Source organism: Schistocerca piceifrons, chromosome 1 (genome assembly GCF_021461385.2).
Source record: "Schistocerca piceifrons isolate TAMUIC-IGC-003096 chromosome 1, iqSchPice1.1, whole genome shotgun sequence".
NCBI lineage: Eukaryota > Metazoa > Arthropoda > Insecta > Orthoptera > Acrididae > Schistocerca > Schistocerca piceifrons.
In genome coordinates, this window is record NC_060138.1 from 316,626,329 (window position 1) to 316,649,741 (window position 23,413).

Genomic DNA, 23,413 nt, shown 5'->3' on the forward strand with positions numbered 1-23,413 from the left:
AATGGCTCTGAGCACTACGGGACTTAACTTCTGAGGTCATCAGTCCTCTAGAACTTAGAACTACTTAAACTTAACGAACCTAGGGGCATGACACACATACAGGCCCGAGGCAGGATTCGAACCTGCGACCGTAGTGCTCTCGCGATTCCAGACTGTAGCGCCTAGAACTGCTCGGCCATCCCGGCCGGCTGTTTACTATCCAAGACTACGTAAAGCCTTAGTGCTTCTGTCTTCGTTTCGCTGGCACTCAATCAAATGGGTAAAAAACTACAGTGTGTCAGATTCAAGATATCGAGACCTCTTACTCCAGACGTTTTGCAGAAATTTCTATACCTCAAGGCCTGCCACCTAATCTCTTGCTATACCAGTACCATAAACGTGATGACAATCCCGTACAACGTGATCAGGTATACTTATTGCATCACAGTAACAGCCGTTGTTCTTCTACCAATCCTATGCAAGGAAGTGAGATGTAATCTACGTTACGAAAAGAACTGGACCAGCCTAATAAATGGCCCGGTAAGTGATATCTGCAATATCTCATTGGAACCAGAATTAAAGTGGTGTAGTCTCTCACTGTGTCTGAAGATTTCCATTTCAACGTCAAGTCTCTGAAAATTATGTTCCTAATTTTTCATGAGTTTTTTCTGGCGAGTGCTAAATATTTGTGGTTCTATTCGAAGTTGCTAATCGAAATTGTGCGCCCGTTAATGAAGTCTGGAGGTCTTTGCTTTCTCTCCTCTCTGTCCGGCCAGGCCTTGGAAGGCCCAACGGTATCGACCGGCCGCCGTGTCATCCTCAGCCCATAGGCGTCACTGGATGCGGATATGGAGGGGCATGTGGTCAGCGCACGGGTCTCTCTGCCAGTTTACGAGACCGGAGACGCTACTTCTCAATCACGTAGCTCCTCAGATTGCCTCACAAGGGCTGAGTGCACCCCACTTGCCAACAGCGCTCGGCAGACCGGATAGTCACCCATCCAACTGCTAGCCCAGCCGGACAGCTCTTAACTGCGGTCATCTGATGGGAACCGGTGTCACTACTGCGACAAAACCGTTGGCCACGTCTTTGCTGGCGGTGTCAAAATGCTACAGCACGGAAACCCTACTATGCATCGTATTTTGTTCGCTGAAGGAGCGGATTTGAAAAACTGCAAATAATTGGCACAAATACATGGACTGTAGCCTGCAGCAGGCCCTCTCCAACTGTATATACTAAGATTTTAAGCCAAATAAAGGGTTACAATTTCGGTGAAGTGCAGGAGCAAATGCGTTTGGTCAGGCATATGAGTTTTTGGGTAAAAGACTGAATAATTTTCCGTAAGTATAAGCTCAGAAACGTGACTTAGACCACGAATTCGTGCTCATTTAACTACAAATCATCAAGAATGTAAGTACCCATAGTCAAATTGAAGAATAATTTTTTAGAAACCCCTTAGTTACCTCCCATTCTGACGCCAAAATTTAAAATTTTGCTCTAAGGTACCGAAAACATTCCTTTGTAACAGTGCAAAAGCGTGACGCCCTACGATGGCAGCCTCGCGCTCGGCGACACTCCAAAAGTCTAGGTGCTGACAAATGCGAAATAAAGGTCACAATCCAGAAGTTCATGTGAGCTATAACGTCCGTTAATGATGTCATATTGGCACCAGATTTCATCACAATTCTGCCCAACACCACGGTGGACGTGTCAAATGATGGTAACGTCGTCACAGCTACTCTTACCCACAATTCACACATTTTTTGCCATCTCTCCGACGGAGGTCAGATACGCGACACCCAGTGTTGAAATCACGTAGTTTTCTTAGGGGCGGCTGAGGAGAAATATTTCAGACGCCCCACCACTGAGAATCGACACAAAAAGGCCTCAATGAAACCACCTCTCTTCTTGGGGCGTTCATTTCCACACATTTCGCGGTCGAAAACGACTGTTCGCTGTGGGATGAGCAACAGGAAAATTTTGTTGATAACCGTTGATACCACTGACATCCTCCGATGTTTCAATACTTATCTTAGTACATTGTGGTCTTCTACCCCGCTGAACGTGATCTAACCACTTTGGAGTGTAATATGACCGCTATTTTTACTCTTTTATACAGGGTGGAAAAACTAGCAACCGTTCAAAACTATTAGACGAAATTTGAACGTGATCCGAAGCTGCAAAGGGGTTTTATGCTTTGTCAGCATTTCTGTTTCGCGCCCTCCTGTGGTATGATTATTAGGAGGTGTTAGAATATCATGTACTTGAATAAAACGGCAAGGGATACCTGTAGGGCCTCCCGAGTGTGGGGCGGTTGGACCCTCACACCTTTGTTGAGCACTTGCAAACTGTACTTGTGGGAAATTTGAACTTAATTAAGTCTTGCAGTTGCTCTATCACCTGAAGGTAGGCAGATCGCACCTAAGGGGTTTCGAAGGGGCTGCCTAACCATCAGGCGTTACAGCAGCAACGAGGCTGTCGAAGAGAAAGATTGCAACCACTTTCGAGACAAATTTCAAACTTAACGCGTCAGACTGGCAGACAACTATGGGGTTCCGAATGGCACTTAATTTTGTTGCGTAGTGTAGTTTGGAAGCGGGAAAGCAGTGAAAAATCAAAATTATAGGGAAAGGTAAATACTGTAATCTTTGAACAGAATTATTGAAGATGTTAACTACAGTAGATTAATGGAGACACTTGGGTGACGACTGTTAGTCATACACAATGGTTCACCTTAGCCTACATGAAAAAATAAATTTAATATAGAGAGAAAATGAAATGCTAAACAAAAATTTAGGATATCTGAAACTGTTGAAGTGTTACGGAAAACATCGCGAGGTCGCTGCTATGTATTTGTGAACATCAGGTCGTCCACAGAAGCCGACAATATAAGACATGCTAACAGACCCTCGTTTTCGCAGACCAGCTGCTAGTGGACAGATACCGTAATGCTTTTGCTTAGCGAGCGGCTACGTACACGCAGTTCCTGGTGGCGATGTCCTTGTGGCAGACCCTCTGACTGTGCAGGAAGATGACGGCCAGCGCCAGCTGGATAGCGATGTCCACGATGTCCTGCGTCAGCAGCGTGCACTGGTCCTCCGTCCGCGTGCGGCAGCTCTGCAGGAACCTACAGTCGCGCACAGTACTGTGTTACGCACTCCAACAAGGTTAATGGCAGCGGAAAGTGCCATAAATTGGACCCCCCCCCCCCCCCCCCCCCGAGAAAGGATCCCCTGGCCTCTTGGCTCTGTGATCTCCTGAACTCTAGTGGGACCAAGAACAAATAGTAGTACAGGTCTCTGCCACACAAGTCGCCCGCTTCATTTCTCATCTGATCGCCATTACACATTCTAACAATGGAAAAAGTTTTTACGTTGTTCTATATTTCTTTTTTTTAATTATTATTTCTCCTAGGTATTGGCAGGTGAGCCTCGTATGTATAACTGAACAGAAAGATTTAAGATTAATGTTTATCATCACACCATTTAATTTAGACTTGGGCTTAAAAATTTATTGGTTAGGAAAAACATGCTGTAGTCACGTAAGTGGTCCCTCTACAGTTGTTTTTCATGTTCAAAGTCTGCCTGTATTAGCACACTCTCTAATTCTTTTGTAATTCTCCTGCAGATACGTAGACAATAATGGCGAAAGTGGAGTCCGTGTAAAATGACTAAAGCTGTCGATTCTGTTCAGAAAAAGATGATGGATTGTAATAATGACATCAGTTAGTGATCAAAAACAACACTTTTGAGGTGTTCAGTTTGAAGTATGGTACAACTGAGGAAGCAGAAAAAATGAGATGGAGGCAAACGTACAATTTTGGGTAAAAACCTTGACGAAATGCTGGTTTAGTATTGGCATTTAGCTCTTCAAATGGCCTCATAAGGGCCGAGTCCACCCCCTTTGCGGACAGCACTTGGCAGACCCGGACGATCATCTATGCAAGTGCTAGCCAAGCCCAACAGCCGTGCTTAACTTCGGTGATCTGGCGGTAATTGGTGTTACGATGATGGCAAAGCCGTCTGAGGTGACCTTCTGGAAAATGCTGTACAATGGGCAAATCAAAAGTTTCCATTCGAGGGCCGAACAGTCCACAATGGATATGTCAGTCAGGAAAAATCGCACTGAAGCAACCATCCAACCGACGCACCAGGGTAAAGATTGAGTTAGGTAAGCACGGTATACTCCAGCGAGAAAAAGTCCGTAACTGCGTGCTGCTCATTCTCGTCCGACAGAAATCATCGACACATTAGGACCTTTTCTAACGGACTGAAGGCGTGATAAGTGCATGAGGAGTGGTCAGACTATCCGGAGGCTACTCGTGTGTCTCCCACTGGAGTTGGGGAATCTCTACGTTACGACATTTGCGATAATGAGACTTGCGTCATCATGAGTGGCAGCACGCCCTATAGCACAATTCGACAACGGCAGTTTTCGAAAGACTTGCTGCTCCATACATATTCTTCATTCTCCAGTGGATGTCTACCAGCGTTTGCCCTTCAGCAGCCAAGAAAATAATAACAGCACGTTGGTCCTGTGTGGACGCATTTGGTGATAACTCAGGCACAGTTCACGTTCCCGCGTTCACCGGATGCACGTGGGAAAGACAATAATGCCACACTATGCTGCTGCCTATATTCGTAATTTGTGTGACCATAGCGTACGTAGTTGCTCTTTTAATTCATGAGGGCATTTTTGATCCGTCTCTTCAACTACAAAAATGCATGATTTTTCAAAATACGTGTTTCGCTTCATTGAGGTACGGCGTCATCAATCGTCTTTAATTAAGATTATTTACATTTTGATTTGCTTTTTAGATCGAAAAACAGTTCGTTAAGAATAGGTTGTTTTGTACTTACGGTGATTTCTCGGCTGCTTTCTCATTTACATAGGGAAATGCCGTCTGCTAGCACATCGCTGTTTTTTTGTGTTAGATACTGATAATTTTCGTCTACTTTTGAGATTTTCTGCAGTACTATGCATTTCTCACAAACAGAATACAGGGGGTGTGCATAAAAGTGTGAACCTCATGAATTATTGCCTATATGTCGGTGCTTATAACAGTGCTTAGGAGTTGCTCTACGTTGTATACACGCTGCAGCAAGGCCCTCGAACGGAAGCTTCTTGATTGCCCCTTATATTATACCAACTTTGAAATTAGATTAGGTTTTCTCTAATTTCATAACTCTTTCCAATTTTGTTTAGGGCAATTTCGATAAATTTTGAACGAGTCTGATTTTGGGAACGACTTTCCAAACTCGCTATGTGCACCGTTTCATACCTTTTTTTCATAATTACTTCTCATTATACTACCTACGAGTTACATGTAAAATATGCATAATATTATAAAATAAATGCTACATTCTTTTAAAGCATAGTTTTTTCCACATTTCCAGTGTTTTAAAAATTAATAACAACATGGGGCTACAGGGAGATTTGCGGTTAAGACGTAGTTAATAAACTAAAAGTAACATCACGAAAAATCTTCGCAAATTATTGTATGCAGTTACACTAGAGTCAAAAATTCACATGCGGAAAATGTGTGGGTTTCCCTTGCTTTACCACGCTTGTGCTGGGCTGGTAACTAATGTCGGTCTCAGACTATGTGATATACAGACAGTTAACATACGATATTAGAAACTGTACCAGAGTCACATACAGGCTGTTGACAATACTTCCCTCTCTTGGATTAGGCAATGCCTACGGCGAGTGAAAGGACATATGGCCATGAAATTAAAACAAAATAAATTTTATCTATCACGAAAACAGCTTACCACATGACGGAACAAACGCTAGGAAACTATTAAACAGGTAATTATAGCTGCTGTATTCTACATCTCCATCTAATGTCCACAAGCAAGAACGATGTTATTACAATATGAGCAATTCTTATTGTAGATGTCGCTCCAGATTCCTCTAAAAGAATAGGAAGTAGCCTGTGACACCTCATTGGAGCAACTGATAACAGAAAAGCAGCTAGATTACAAAGATATGTTAAAGATAATTTGATATTGTCTCAGCTGATTGGACTGTGGTTTTCTGGATACACATTGTGTGTTGCATTAACTGCACGAAACACTTTTTTGCCTTGTTTCACGGAACTTCATTATTTTTGTGCGACCTAAGTTTCGAGTTGTACGCCCATCTTCCAGTAAGACTACACAACTAATCTCGAAGACAGCAATTAAAAAAAGATAAACTAACGTCAATGGATTGATTAAGAAGTTAGCATTTGTTTATCTTTGCTGGATTGCCGTGTTTGGAATCAGTTGTCTGTTGGAGCTTACAACGCGAACTTCCATCGTACAAAAATAATAACTTTTGTGAAACGAGGGAGGAGAAAAGCGTTTCGCTTAGTTAATACAATGACGCTGTTTTGTTGACAAAAAACTGTACCAGTATTTGCTTGGAGTGAAAAGATTGAAGCGGTATAAATGTAACTTGATCATTATTTACGGTTAATTCTGTAATATGCTTAAGTAACCATTGCTCCCTTCATTATCAAGTTTACAATCGTCACACATACAACCGAATTTAGGAAACGACACACTAATGACACGTTTATCACTTATCACTGGCCTCTAACTACCATCTACAGTTTCACATAGAAACTGCTTTTCCCAGAACCATGACGAAAGACTTATTATGGATGATAGGAGTTGCAGTTCCTCGAATAAGTATCCATATCGTAGGTGCGCTGAATTTCCTCGTTCGGTAGATAACTGGATTGCTTTTATATGTCCTTTGTGCTAATATTCAGATGATTTATCCAGGAAAATATCACTTTGAAATGTTTAAATAGTTATTACCAAACTCTGAGTGCTTAAATACTACTACGACTGATTTGGAGAACGTAGTGCCAAACTCAAATTTTTCAGACGTTCTAATGCTCATACGTTATTCCGGCATACAGTGATGAACCAAAACATTAGGACTGCCTATATAAATAATACCAACAATAGTACTACAAACAACATTATAACATGAACTTATTCATACCTAGTGTTGCAAGGCGCAGTTTGTCAGCAGTGGTACTGACTAATTCCATTTTGACATACTAGGTATGAGTAAGATATTATGTTTTAATGTTATTTTTAATACCAATGTCGTTATTTTTTTGGTGTTAAACTTCTGTATTTTTTATGTTATGATGTCTTATTTCTTCTCTTTTTTTTTTAGATCGGAAGATGATCTGCTAGTTAGACTGAAATTGTTATAGTTTAAAATGGTTGTTATTAATAAAAAATAGTGATCCAGGTAGTGTTATTCATGCATATTACTAGGACGGTTGGGGAGGAATATTAGTAAATTGAGGTGGTGCAAATGGAGTTAGGCTGTGCACGCACTTTTTGAGGTTGCCCTTTGCGCAGTGCGGGTAGACGAGCAGCGGCGGCAGGCGCGCCTCCACGCTGGCTGCGAGCAGCGGCAGCAGGTTCTGGTGGCTCAGCCCGTGCAGCATCGAACCTTCCGCCAGCAGCAGGGACACCTGCAGGCGCGACGCCTGGTCTGCGAACATACAGGCACACACATACACACTGAATCACATGTTGCAGCCCCACCGAAGAGATTTTCTTTCTCTTACACACAAAATTATAGTTGTTTAGTCACAGGAGTAATGTCGAGTCTTATCAAAGTAATCGTCTGCTTCTGTAGTTAAGCGGCCAGCATCTCTGATTTTCATGCGGAGCACCACAGCTTGAATTCTGTGGGTATTTACCTGTTGGGAGGACTGGAAAATGGTGCACTCAGCTTCTTAATGACAAACGAGGTGCTATGTAGATCAGAAGTAGAGGTTCCTGTAATGTGGAAACCTGACAACGGCCAGAAGAGGAATGTACTGACCCCGTGCCCTCCATATCGATTCAAATGACGTCATTAGCAGAGGATGACACGACACTCTCTCGAAATCACAGAGCCAGCAGTGGAGTTCGTAAACTGGAATAATTTGTTTCGTGTAAGTAATTTTAAATATTTGTGCAAAGTATTTTGCGGCTAGTGTAAACAAAAATATTTAGAGTGCACATTTACACGAGGGAATAATACACGAGAGAATTTTGCAGGAAAAACCTGAAGTTTTAAAATCTCTGGTGATTTAATGCTTAAACGTGAACTTCTCCTGCCATTGTGGCACAGCTCACTCACAACTAATATGCACATACTGTATATCACATACACCATAATGCAACAACCCAAAATAAATCTTGTGAAACAGATTTTCTTTCCATCTCTTACATATCGATTGTACCGCAACTTTTAAATTATAGTAAATAGTGAAGTCTATGAAGAACATGATGCCATTTAAAAAATGCAACGAGACTTTGAACTGAAAAGAAATGCAGTTATGTACAGATCAATCGAAGTTACTGTGAAATTATGTTACACTTTACGTTTCTTCCATTGTAACTGAATGGTCGTTGTATTGGGATAATTTCGGGAATGCTTATGAACGAGTAGATCGCGTACAAGGTTTGTAATGAGTCATCGTGCAAACCAGTACCACTGACGGTAGGTATTAACAAATTACAAGTCAGGCTTCAATTATTTTCCGGGACACTAGAAGATTCCTTGTAGCATGGAGAAAACACAGGATGGTGGTAGAGAAGCAGTTACTGCAGAATAAGGATATGCTAAGTAGCAGTATTTGAAACTACTAAGATGGATTGCAGTTTTCGACCGGAGAAAAATGCTGAACTGTCAGCTGTTATACAGGCAGATGAAATTTAGTAAATTAGCACGAAGCACTAGGACTGCTATCACGACGAACTTAATACGTGCATCGATGCGTTCGACATGTGTCCGAATTTTAGAATTACAATACAAATTGCTCCATCACTAAACGACATGTGTCTGATGAATTTTAGAATTACAATACAAATTGCTCCATCACGTGACATAAAATGAAATGAGATTCTCTATTAGCGACTATAGTCGACGTGCGAAATCAATTAAAAACGATAGACAATCGAAGAACGGAATCAGATGCAACCTTACTGCTCCTGCTATGCGTGAGCTGATTATGGGCGTCCACATGTGGTGCAAATTTCAGTTACCAGTGCTGCGATGAGACGATTACTGTAAAAAACTGTGGCGTGGTGAACACACTAACGTTGTTTCACTTGATCTAGTCTTAGGACAGTTTTTAAGGCCATAAAGAGGAAGATGCATATCCCCAAATTAGTGGGCGCTTTGGATAAGGATTTATTTGCTCGAAGCTCTCGATACCGGGAGACTTTCGACAATATTCGGTAATATGGGAAATCTTCGGATATACTTAAATGGCCTGAGGAGTAAAATTAAAAAAAATAAAACTGTAAAACAAAGTAACTGTGTGTACCAGGGTCCTAAAATCCGAATGTTCACTTTCTATATATTTAGTGACGGTGAATGTGTAGTGCTGTCTGACACCGCGCACATCAACTAATTCGTTCTTTTCAGGAGGTGTCATAATTATTTTGGAGCGACTATCTCGAAACATTTTTATTTCGACAACTTTCGTTATGTACGAAGTGTTTTGACATGAAAAATTTTATGTTGTTGTAGTCTTCATTCAGAAGGCTGATTTGGTCCAGCTTTTCACGTTGAGTTATACTTTAACTTATGTCCAACTGAACATGGTTGTTTGTCTTATAACGTTCATCTCCCTCTACAATTTTTACTTTCCACACTTCTCTCTATCACCAAGCTAACTCAGGATAGCGACAATGGAAGCAGGAAGGGGTAGTATCAAACCTTCATGTGTCGAAATTGTGTCATACGTGTTGCCTGCTTGACTCGATTAACAGACGACGGCAGTTATCTCTAGAAGAAGAGCTGTAGTTGCCGAAGAACGAATAGATGTTTGCATTTTTTTGTAGAAACCGAGCTTGTAGTAATCGTAGTGACTCAATTAATGTGTACCCCAAAGAGTTCATAGAGTAGGGTGATCTGTGGAGTGAGTATTCAGGTTCATCATCAACACGCTTGGCTGGCAGGTGATGCTCCTTCATTAGAGCATAAGATTTGGTCACAAGTTTTCTTTTTTATTACTTTTTCTTTGCTTTTCTTCTTCTTCTTCTTGTTTGGCACGACAGCCTTTGATGGGCCTTGGCCTCCTCAACGATCTTCCTCAATCATCCTCCTCTCTGCTTTTGTCTTCCATCCTTGGGTCTCCATCTTAGTGAGGTGAGTCAACACATTGTCCAGCCCTCCAGAATTGGTAGTCCCTTTCTTCTCGTGGAATGTCATCTGCCTTTCATTAATCGTTCGGGCATCCTGTCATCTGCAATCCTCTCCAGGTGCCCTAAGCAGCGTATTCTTTTAGATTTAACAAATTTCACTATACCTTTCGATTGTAATAAACTGTTGTATTCCATCGTTTTACCTTACCCTACAACCATCTCCCGCTCTCACTGGACCATAAAAATTTCACAGGATTTTCCTGTCAAATGCCCTTTGCCTGTTCATATCTGCTTCTGTCGTCGTCCACGTTTCTGATCCAACTTTTTTGTTGTGACGTACTTCAGTTTCCGTCCATAGCAACAACAAATACATAACTTAGCGTTTGATGCTCTTGGCCAGTCAAACGTGCGAGAACAGTAACAATTAAAAACAAACCGCCACATAAACAAACGAAATAAGTCTTTGTTATGAACCACTTATTTCCTTTAGAGCCAACAGTTCATTTCCACTTCTCTTACTTATATTGATGTGATAAAAGTCATGGCATACTTTTTAATATCGAGACCATATTTTTTCCAGAGTAGTGCAGCAGCTCGACGTGGCATGTACTCGACAAGTTGTTGGAAAACCCTGCAGAATTATTTAGCCATTCTGTCTCTATAACCAACCACAATTGTGAAATTGCTGGCGGTGCAAGATTTTGCACACTAACTAGTCTCTCGAGTACATTCGTGTCGGGTGATCTGGGTGGCCCAATCACAAGCACGAACTGTCCAGAATGGTCACCAAACCAGCCGGAAACAACTGAGGCTCGGTGACATGGCGCATTGTCATCCATAAAAATTCCACCGTCGTTTGGGAAAATGAACTTGATGAATGGTTCTGCAAATGGTCTCCAAGTAGCCCAGTTTGAACATTTCCAGTCGGTTTTGTTGGACCAGAGGACCCAGTGCATTCCATGTAAACACAGCACACTCCATTATGGAGTGAGCTCCAGGTTCCACAGTGTTTTGGTGACAGCCTGGGCTCATGCTTTCGATGGGCCTGCACTATACTCGAATCCTACCATCAGCTCTTACAATCTGAAATCTGGGCTCGTCTGAGCCGTTCACGGTTCTCCAGTCGCCTGGGGTCAAACGTCGTGGTCACAAGCCCAGAAGAGAGGAACAGAAGGCGATGTCGTATTGTTAGCAAAGACACCGGCGTCGGTCATCTGCTGCCACAGCGCATTAACTCCCAATTTCGCAGCACTGTCCTAATGGATACGTTCGTCGTACGTCCCACATTGATTTGTGCCATTATTTCTCAAGCGTTGCTTGTCTATTAGGACAGACAACTCCACGGACTCTACGAATTAAGCGAAAACTGTCGGCCACTGCGTTTTTCGTGGTTGGACGTAATGCCCGAAATTTGGTATTTTCGGCAAGCTCCTTATGGTGCTGATCTCGAAATACTGATTTCTCTAAAGATTTCCAAAATGGAATGTTCCATGCATGTAGCTCCAGGTACCACACGCGTTCAAAATGTGCTAAATCCCCTCGTGCGGCCATAATTACGTCGTAAACGTATTCACATGAATCACGTGGGTACAAAGGACAGCTTCGTTCGGGAAGCTGCGTTGTGTACGCTATCTTATCGCCATCTGTATATGGGCATATTGATACCCCACGACCTCTGTCACCTAAGTGTGTAAGTAAGTACATAAAAACGTGGCAAGTGTGTGTGATATTGAAGTCTCAAACGACAGTGTTCATTATAATCAAGCCGCAGTTCCAGTTTGGCGTTAGTGACATGGTCAGGCGCTAAACACGCTACTATTACAGCTAGTGTTCGTGTGTTTGGCGGTGTCCGGTACTCACCGGAGACGGTCTTGACGGTGACCTGCTGGTTGCGGAAGACGCCCCGGTAGACGCGGCCGAAGGTGCCCTCGTGCAGCAGCTCGTGCACCGAGATGGACGACCGCTCCACGGCGACGGCGCGCAGCCGGCTCGTGGGGTCCGTCAGCCGCGGGTCGTACAGCGAGTGCTGCCGCCCAGGGAGCACGCATTAAAAACACTGGCACCGTGTGCATTGCAGCACACAGTCTACCCTTAACACGGTATCGCTGCGCCAGCTCTGACAATCATACTTTTATCACTGAATACGAGCATCCGAAATAAGAACCAAGTAAGCTAACATGCTACAAACTATGATTAACCTTAACAACGCAAGTAAATTAAGAAAAAAGACAAACTCCACAAGCATCGGACGGTAATGGTTTCATCATGTCCACAAAGGCCCAACAGCGTCATAACTGTTCTACTGTGAGCAGTGAACAGTATGATAGGTGCCTCGGCGGCCATTGTGGTGGTGAATTTACTCTTCTTTGATTATAACATGTCTTCCTCTGAGTTAATCCAAAACCACAACGTCGCAATTATGTACGTAACTACAAAATACATAGTTTATTTGTGAACAAACATATATGATACAGTTGGTTTAGTTCTTTGTACTGATGGCGCCTAGTGCCTAAAATGATTTTATTCAAACATGCGTTTGTTGCTGAATGGAGACCTAGCGACAAGCGTAAATCTCTACAGGTGTAGTGGGACGAAATTAAGCGTCACCCATCCACCAATGTCAGCCCAGTTTGCAGGTGACTATAAGTTTAATTTAGTTTTGTTTATGTGTTTTCTTATTATTTGTAATAGATGTGAATTATCTAAAAGTTTTGTATTTTTTTATGTGTTTCATGTACGGAGAGGGCGGCGCAACGAACGGGGACAGCATCCTCGTTGCCGCGACCAGAGAGGAAATTGCTGGCCGCTATACGTCGCGGGTCGACAGCCAAGGAGCAACAGAAGATCCTGGAACCGAGTTGTTGCGTCGTGCTTCTAAAAATTAAAAATGAAGTTTTATACTCTTTTTGTACAACAATGACGTCATATAGAGCTTAATCTTATTGAAATGTCAGTCACTAACTCTCAACGCTCAAGTTCACATCTGTATGTGTAGGAAGCTAATAAAATAGTGTATGCTACTAAAGTTGAAACACGTGTCTTGAAGATTTATTTATGAAGAATTATGTGAACGGATCAATAATATATTTGACAAGATTCGTGATTCTTACGGCGTTCACCGAAACTTTGAATCTAAAAAGTTTATTTAATGTGTGATTCTGATATCGATTAGATCAAGATAACGTGTGTCAATATAATTTCTGAGGAGAAACAAACGAAATTTAAATTCGAAAAAGTTACAAAAACCAATTGGCCCAAGTGATGTAATTCTTTGCACACGACTCAACTGATGTTTTACAGTTTCGTTCAAGAACCATTCTATGACAATTTAAAAGAATATGAATCATTTTTGAAGTGGGTTGTAACTGACGTAGGTGACGAAGTCTGCACATGGTCATACATATATCAAACGAAAACCTAATACGTCGTTACACTACACCGTGGCGACCTTAGAAACAGGACTTGTGTGCAACTAAGGCACACAGGTACGAAACAAAGCATCAAGAGTCCTTCGGAAGTCAACGCGAGTTTTCGTGGAGCCTTCACCAGCCAGCGGCGACTTCGCGGGTGTGGGCATCTGACGGAGCGCAGCCAAGCAGTACGGTCACGCAGTTGTTCCACGAGAAGGCGCATCTGTTGGGCAGCAGCTGAACGCTGCAAACCCCGACAACCTTTTTTCTCACTAAACTAATAGGCCCAGTACGTCAGCTGCGGGGTGTTCCTCCGGCTGGTATTAGAGGTGTTGCTGAGGGCTTCGCCTGTCTACGGCGGTGCCGGGCGTGGTGGCAGCCGGTGACGTTCCGGTGTTCGACTCAGCGTCCTGGCCGGTTGCGGAAGCGGGGTCGCAGCATCTCAGCGGCTGCATCGACAGCTGTTTCTTCTGCAGCCCCATAGCAGCACTCTGATCATCGAGAACTACAAATTACAATATTAAGTGTCCGGTGAGTTCGTTTCAAGTGGGAAGTGGAGTGTTGTATATAGGGAGTGTGCTTTTATAGGATTGTTGATTCCAAGTCTGCGTGTGTAAATAGTTAATATCTTACAATAATGTTGGGAAGTAAAATGTCAGACGAAGAGCAATCTATGTCCGATAGGAGCATGAGATCCCTTTTTAGGGCGATCGCTAAATTAAAACAATCTAACGGGGATTTTCTAGCTGAATTAAAACAGTCTAACGAAGAATCTGCTGCTAGATTAAAAGAGGAACTAAAACAGGAATTAAAACAGTCTAACGAAGAATCTACTGCTAGATTAAAACAGTCTAACGAAGAATCTATGGCTAGATTAAAACAGTCTAACGAAGAATCTATGGCTAGATTAAAACAGTCTAACGAAGAATCTATGGCTAGATTAAAACAGTCTAACGAGGAATCTACTGCTAGATCGAAAGAGGAACTAAAACAGGAGTTAAAACAGTCTAACGAGGAATCTACTGCTAGACTTAAAGGGGAGCTAACAAAATCTACAGACAGGTTGCAGGAATATCTTAATGAAACCAGTAGAGAATTAAGTGATAAAATAGAGTCTTCTAAAATTGAAATGCAGGAAAAATTAGTAGGAAAAATTAGTAATAAGATTGCTGATAATTGTAAAAGGTTAGAAGAACATATCCAGGAATTGCGCGAGGAAAAAGCTCGCATGCGAAACGATATTACTGACTTAACCGAGAGACTAGATAGTGTCAATATCTTAGTTGTAAATGAAATACAGAAAAATAACAATATGTTACGAGATGAATTTTCTACGCAAACGGAAACTGTTCGTAGAGAATTATTGGAATCTATTAAAGAGGTCTCTACCAAACCTGTAGAGATTTCTTCAATAGATAATGTAGAATTAGAGACATTAACTCATCAAGTAGAAAAGGACCATACCGAAATCGAAAACATGAAATTTTTAATTACTGAAATATGCAGTAACTTTGAGACTGCCAAAGATAATAATATTGACGAAGGTACAGAGCGTTCACATCGTGAACACAGTGAAGAATCGATATTATCTAATCGCGTATCCAATACAGAAATGCGGATACAGGAAATTACTAAACGGTTATCGGAATTAGATAATAACGAGAACATTTCAAGTAGTAGAAGCAATAACGTAATCAGAGACAACAGTCGCATCGTGTTTGCTAGCTCGAGCGACAACAATATGAATAAAGCAATCACGGCAAGCCAATCCGATGCAACTCCGTCTCTGAAATCTAAACAAAATCCGACTATTTCTCTCGCAGAATGTCTGGATGACATAACGACAAATTCAAATGTAGCAAGTCGATTTCCTGTATTCAAACCAGGAGGCGAACTTCACCCTATAATCTTTATAAAAGCTTTTGAAACATCATTATCTCCCAAATGGAGTAATGAAAAACGCATTCAATTTGTAATAGGACATTTAGAAGCAGAAGCTGCGGAATGGGCAGTACTGCATAGAACTGAATTTAGGGGCTGGGATGATTTTGTTAAGCAGTTTAAACAAAATTATTGGTCAAGAGGAAAACAACACCACCTAACTTTAGAGTTGTTAGACCCTCCTCCTTATTCTAAACGGTGGAGAGGTTATAGGAATTATTTTGAATGGCATTTAAACCGTGCTAAATTAATTGAAGAACCAATTATTGAAAGTCATTTAATGCGAGTCCTAATTATTGGATTACCGTATTATGTAAAGGAAAGAAAAATGTAATTCTACGAATTATAGGTGAGCCTTTACTAGCTGCTCTACCTTGGCCACCGGTAAATGAGATCCAACAATGCATTCCAGACGAAAAAGTTTGCGAACAGATTGTAGAAAATGCCGAACGGAGAATTAAAAGTTATAATCAACAGGCTATAGAACCCTCATTTCAGGTAGGAGATCTTGTGTTAGTACGATCTCATCCTAAAAGTTCTAAGATCGGTAAGGAATGTAGAAAATTCTTCTTTATCTTTGAAGGTCCATATGATGTACATAAGATTGTATATCCCAAAGCCTTACTTCTTATGGAACCTTCATCAGGTGTAATTAAAGGATTATATAGTGTTGATCAGATGAAACCCTTCATTCCTAAATAAGTTAATATTTAGTATATGTTACACACGGAAGAGCGTTCATAGTTTATTCATGTGAAGTTTTTCGTGATAGTTACGTATTATTTTAAAGAATGAAACAGAAAGCTTAAACAAGTGTTCCACAATAATCTACTGGTACTTCAAAAAGAGAAAGATAACCAAAAGGGGGATTTATATGGAAGAAATTTTGCTCTTAGGTCAAAAGGAATTTTGCGTATTTTAAATTTACTCGGATAGTAGGAACCAAAGGGGATGGTTAATAGTTTTAGGGACCATGGGCGTCCAGAGCTATATGGCTCACGAGAACATAGCAGAGTGCCTTTAATAGAGGTTTGTAATAATGTTAATATAGAACACACCAAACGGGGCTCTCTCGCTTGTTTCTCCTAAATAAATTGCCATTACCCAGCAAGGTGTCCGAAGGTAAAGAAAGCCGTGCCGAGATTCTAAAGAAAGTTTTGCTTGATTTCTTCTTGACCTCAGGCATAAATAAGGCATTAGGGAAAAGAATGACGTAAAGTAAATAGTACTATTAGTTATTGTGAGAAACTTAGTAGTAATATACATTTTTGGAAAGAATAACTCTAGTAAATAAATGAAACTGAAACTAATCTATCACAATTTGAACGCTCTGTCCTAATGTAACAACGTTAAAGAACGTACTAAATTAGTATTTATTAGCAACTATTAACTGAAGAGGAGCAATCTCCCTATATTCGGTTACGAATTACCATAATAGCACAATTAAGAGTAAATGACAAATAGTCACAACAATATCGTATTAAAAGGATTAAATCTATCTAAGAGCAAGGACTCTAGGTTACGTAAAATGTGAGGAAAATGTATTAACAGTTAAATATTGTATATTGAAAAGTTTTAATTTCGGTTGAAACCTGACAAACTGAGCTTGTGGGTGGGGTATGTAGTGGGACGAAATTAAGCGTCACCCATCCACCAATGTCAGCCCAGTTTGCAGGTGACTATAAGTTTAATTTAGTTTTGTTTATGTGTTTTCTTATTATTTGTAATAGATGTGAATTATCTAAAAGTTTTGTATTTTTTTTATGTGTTTCATGTACGGAGAGGGCGGCGCAACGAACGGGGACAGCATCTTCGTTGCCGCGACCAGAGAGGAAATTGCTGGCCGCTATACGTCGCGGGTCGACAGCCAAGGAGCAACAGAAGATCCTGGAACCGAGTTGTTGCGTCGTGCTTCTAAAAATTATAAATGAAGTTTTATACTCTTTTTGTACAACAATGACGTCAAATAGAGCTTAATCTTATTGAAATGTCAGTCACTAACTCTCAACGCTCAAGTTCACATCTGTATGTGTAGGAAGCTAATAAAATAGTGTATGCTACTAAAGTTGAAACACGTGTCTTGAAGATTTATTTATGAAGAATTATGTGAACGGATTAATAATATATTTGACAAGATTCGTGATTCTTACGGCGTTCACCGAAACTTTGAATCTAAAAAGTTTATTTAACGTGTGATTCTGATATCGATTACATCAAGATAACGTGTGTCAATATAATTTCTGAGGAGAAACAAACGAAATTTAAATTCGAAAAAGTTACAAAAACCAATTGGCCCAAGTGATGTAATTCTTTGCACACGACTCAACTGATGTTTTACAGTTTCGTTCAAGAACCATTCTATGACAATTTAAAAGAATATGAATCATTTTTGAAGTGGGTTGTAACTGACGTAGGTGACGAAGTCTGCACATGGTCATACATATATCAAACGAAAACCTAATACGTCGTTACACTACACATGGTGAACGGCTACAGTCTGAAAAGCCTGTAAGCGAGTTTGTGCTGAGAAACAATTGTTGAGCAAAAGTTCAATATGTTGTGCCGTTTGGGAGTTAATTTGTTTTTTAAGTTAGCAAGTCGGGCCCTGCGCGCGCAGTTTCAAGCGGCCCCAGCGACAATGATGTAAAACGTCTCCTTCAATTCGTTTACTATAAGCGAAAAACAGATCGCGGCGGTAGCAAGGATCCAGGCAGTGCCGAAGTCTGAGCACTCTCGTGCGCTATCATCTACGCTATGAGAGCCTACACTAATTTTATCTGGCAGACTACTTGAAACTGCGCGTACAACGGCCTATTTGGATAACTTCAGTGCTAATTAATTTAGAAACAACACTACGGATTTTTTTCTTAACAATTGAGTCTCAGCACAGCCTACCCTGCAAGGCCCGTATAAACATTCTGGATTGCTTCTGACCGCCCTGAATAGCTCTAATGCGTTGCAGACACCTTCTGCTCCATGTTTGTCAGGCATTGTTTTGCTACATATGTCATCTGGCATCAAGTGTTGGAGAGGTGAAGACATTTCTGTGTATGTCTGCTGCTATGTGCATCCAGCCACCCCTGCACGTCTTTTAATGGGATCCATCCCAAATCTGTAATATCCGTGTGTACATTAAGGCTTTTGGTTAGGAATCCATTCAGCGAGCTTATGATATTCTTCTAAAAGATTCATTACATAGGCCACTGGTCCAGTTGTACTGTATTGCAATATATTATAATATTACCAGTTAGTGATTCTTTTTAGAGAAGCACATACTCACGCCGTAAGGCGTTGCTCTCTCCGAGGCGATGCAACGTGCACTATGATGGGGAAGTGATTTGCGATACGACGCACAAGCAACCCACATTGGTGGAGCGCGGAAACGTAGCGACTTGATTGGTTCAGAATAGAACGGCAGCAATACAAGACCGATACCATTCTCTGTCGTATCATCCATCATAATACGGAGTGCTGGTTGCTCCAAGCAACTGTATTGTACGAGAGTGGAGACGAAAATTTCGAGTCATTTCAGATGTCTAAAAAAAAATGCTTGATGTAGATGAAGTCTCTGTAGTTAGTTTCTAAGTAAAGCTTTGACTTTTTGTGTGAAAAATTAAAAACCGTTGTTTTGGGATTCGCACCGCACAAGCCCTCTGCTAAGTAAATTTTTCATTCCACTTTGATGGAATTACTTACTAAAAAATTAATTTTTGCGTCTTATAGTATAGTACTACAGCTTAATGATGAACTGGTTTCCTTCTTATTACTTCCAATAGGTACTGTTATACTTCGAAATTAAGTAGAAGGCAGAGAATATTTTGACAAGTTTGCTGTATAAAATGTTGTCACTGGCAAGTTTCCGTTTGGTGCTATTTAGGTCATACAGCGCTGTATGCCAAATGTGGCAACGTAACAAATTTCAAATTGAACTACGGGCTCCAGAGAACTTTTTGGGTCTCAAACATCTATGATGTATATAGCAGACTCAAGCGACGAACGTAAATTTGTACCAAGGCCGGTATTCGAACCCAGGTCTCCTGCTCATTAGGCAGATGAACAAACCACTATCCCTTCCTGACGCAGTGACTCTGCATAACTGCACGGACTATCACAGCACAGCTCTCTCCTCAGTCAGTCTGCATACATACAGCACAGATATTTGTCAACTGAAAACGTCTCTCCAACCATAATGTTTCATTTGAATGAAACACCTATGCCCGGGTTTCTGGCAGGATCCCCAGTTTCATTCGATGCTGAGTTGCTATTTCAGTGCAGTTGTGCAGACCCTGCAACGCTATTTGAGTTTAGGGGGAATGTGAAACGGGCTGGGGTGCGAATGGAATTTGGATTGAGGTGTGCTACCGTAGTCCTAGCAGTTGTGCAAAGCCACTGTGTCAGGGTGGCGTAATGGATAGCATGTCTGCCAAGTGAGCAGTAGACATGCTTTCAAATCCTGGCCTTGGTACACATTTTCTTTCCTCGCTTCAGTCTGCGGATATATACCGAAACTGTTTTTAGCGATGGAAGGAGAGTCATCCGTCTTTCCAATCTCTATTAAATACGTGACAGTTTTGGAAGATGTCCCTAAGGACGCTCACATCGTTGTGGCACATGTGAGGCTGTGGCAACCTGTTGTGTCTAGTTGCTTGTCGTATCACTCCTGTGGGAATACGAGTGTCACACGGTTAATCGTAGGGTCTCACAACTTTTATTGTATTGTATCGCCTCAATGAGAACAGCGCCTAAGAGCACATTAAAGACCTCACCCACCCCCTTTCTGGAGGTGACACTCGAATCACCAATCACGAAGAGACAGGAATGTTACCAAATAATGCAATCAAATGTTTGTATGTGTTAAATTTATGTATTAGACCGAGGACCTAGAAACGACGTAGAGGCTTCGTACCGCCGTAGCCCTCAGTGGTTCACACAACAGGCCACAGCAGTCCACCCACCCCACCACCGCCCCCACACCAAACTCAGGATTATTATGCGGTTCGGCCCCCAGTGGAAGCCCCGGGAAAGTCTCATGCCAGACGAGTGTAACCCCACATGTTTACGTGGTAGAATAATTGTGGTGAACGCTTACTTGGCAATGGTGTTTGCGCAGCAATCGCCGACACAGTGTAACTAAGGCAGAATAAGGGGAACCAGGTCGCATTCGCCGAGGTAGATGGAAAACCACCTTAAAAACGATCCGCAGGCTGTCCGGCACACCGGACCTCGACACTAATCCGCCGGGCGGATTCGTGCCGAGGACCAGCACGCCTTCCCGCTCGGAAAGCAGCACGTTAGTCGGGCGACTATGAAGGGTTTACACACCTGCCCATTTCTTCAGAACTGCGCTTACCTGAGACAGCTGCGACAGGCGAGACGAAGCGTAGTACGTGGGGCAGAGGGAGGCGGGCTTGGCGTAGACGTGGTAGTCGTCAGATGTGGCGGTGCCGGACAGGAAGGTGGTGGCGTAGGGGCAGGGCGGCTGCGACAGCGAGTGCGCCTGCGACGGCAGCGGCGACGCGGCGGCGGCGGCGGCGGCGGCGGGCGCCACCTTGGTGAAGCTGGCGATGGTGGCGTAGCTGCCGCTGGCCACGCTGCCCGCGCGGCCCAGCGCCTCCAGCCGGATGAACACGTTCGGGCTGCTGCCGTACGCCGCGCTCGTGTACGTAGTGCTGCGCAAGCGGCAGCAGGTGTCCTTGTACACGCCCCAGCTACACTTGCTCCTAGTCTCACTACCAGTAAGGCACCTTCTGCAAAATTTAGCATCGAGTCTGTCTTCTGAACTTCAACAAAAACTCGTCATCTCTTCCGACCCGTCCAATATGACATTCGCTTTCAGACAAGAGGTTCTACCATTCTAGAATATTGCATGAAATTCTGCATCGGACAAATACTGTACATTACAGAACAACTTTGCTAAGAGTATGAAATTGGCACTTCCTCTGCTACCTTGGCGAATGGTCGTGACAGAGCGTCTGTAAGATTGAAGGACGCTCGTGATTAGACTGTTTTTTTCCCACGCAACCTCACTTCAACGTCTGACATTCTGCCCAGTAGAATAATAATCACTAATGCCTTGTTCTTGCCACAGCAGTGCTTGGAGGTACTACCCAATATGAAAAGATGTGACTTGTAATAGCTATAATTATTAGTCTGCAAATGACGTAAATACTTATCTAATGCTGTTCAGTACATCGTCCTCAGTCACCGGCAAACATGTCTGGAGTTGTACCCATTATAGCCTGCATATGCTATTGGCAGACAAGTAACAGAAATGGAAATGAGCGTTTGGCGTCATTGGTCGGGAGGTCCCTTGCCGGACCGGCTGCCTTGGTGCAGGTGCGACCTGCGCCCGGATGGGGATGTAATGGTGATGAAGACAACACAACTCCCAGTCCCTGAGCGGAGAAAATCTCCGACCCAGCGAGGAATCGAACCCTGGCCCGTTGGACGGCAATCCGTCACGCTGACCACTCAGCTGTCAGGGCGGACAGACAAATAATGTTTGTGCACCACTGAGAAACAACAAAAACGGCGATACCTGCTAATGACATAGCGACGTCGCCATTATCATAATCACCAGCTACTGGAGCCAACACAGGGTGTTCCATAGATGTTGCGAGAATCTTTAAGAGGTTGTCGAGAGTACCCTGGGAAACAAATCGAGAATAGGAACTGTGTATGACAACATCATCCAAAAACACTACAGAGAGTCGAAGATACAGGCACTGGTACCTTCCACTAGGCCCCACTTCGGCTGCACACGTGATTTTGTACGCTGACGGACTGTAGGCGGAATGTTTCTCAATGCTGTTTGTTACTCCATGATCATGATTGCATGCCACGATCGCCAGTACAGAACACGAGGTTAGATGCTGCATAGACAGGCCTTGTCTCCTATGAATGCAATGCTCTGTTGTCTTGGCGGATGACGGTTTCAGACGAGGATTTCCATCTGCTGTTTATTTTTCACCCGTATAGCGGAAAAAATTGGAGATATGAGAGGGTTTCAGCTGCAAACTCATGTCTGAAACCGTCACCCAACGAGGCAACCGAGCATTATATTCATGGGAGACAAGGCCTTTCTATGCAGCAGATAACTCCATCTCCTCCACTGACGATCATGGTAATCAGTCTCGATCACTGCACAAAGAACAACAGTGCGATAGGTACTGCATACAGTCCTTCGGTGTACAAACTCACATTTGTTGCCGAAGGGATGGCTTAATATTAGGCGCTGGCATCTATAATTTCGATGCCTCAAAGCGTCTTTGGATGACGTTTCCGATTTCCGGTCCTCAGTTTGATCCGCAAGACACTCTCTGTTACCCCTCGAGGTCTCTGCAACATTTCTGTGAGATCCTGTAAAATTACTGACTACATGACCGTTACATGACAATGACAGAGAAACGCCACAAGAATATCGAAAATATTTCATTATATCTGTTACTGTTCAACTGCTGTAACCTGAATTCGATTTTTGGGTGGTACTGTGGATACTACCTCAATTTCGCAGACGACGAAAGCTGCACACAGAATGATCTCACGTTGTGAGATCTTACTGAGTACACATAACGATGTAATGGAGAGTCATGCAGTTTTATTGCTTCCGACTCTCTTTCAACTACTGCGGCACTTAATCGGTAGACTTCAGACTGTTAACGAAGTTACGACTATATGGAATAGGTTCCCAGACATGTGTGTGGCTCAAAGACTTATCAAGTAAGCGAACCCTGCACGTTGTGCTCGACGGTGAGCTTTTACCACAGACAACAGTGTCCGGAGTGGGGCGGGGTGGGAGAGGAGCAGGGAAGTGTGATAAGAACGTTCTTATTCTCTGCATACATAAATCATCCAATAAGCATGGTAAAAAGAAATCTGCAGCTGTTTGCTGATGGTGCTGTGGTGTATGGAAAGGTGTCGTCGTTG

General features: G+C 42.5%; 1 protein-coding gene across 1 annotated transcript in view; it reads right to left on the reverse strand.

Moving 5' to 3' along the window:
* Window positions 1–23,413, reverse strand: part of LOC124796215 (tyrosine-protein kinase Dnt-like) — a 232,588-nt gene that overhangs the window by 22,845 nt on the left and 186,330 nt on the right. The window contains exons 6-9 of the mRNA XM_047260309.1: window positions 20,838–21,156; window positions 11,997–12,162; window positions 7,326–7,485; window positions 2,957–3,106 (exon numbers count right to left, since the gene is read on the reverse strand). Coding sequence (XP_047116265.1) covers window positions 2,957–3,106; window positions 7,326–7,485; window positions 11,997–12,162; window positions 20,838–21,156 — 795 coding nt within the window. The remainder of the gene's footprint in view (window positions 1–2,956; window positions 3,107–7,325; window positions 7,486–11,996; window positions 12,163–20,837; window positions 21,157–23,413) is intronic.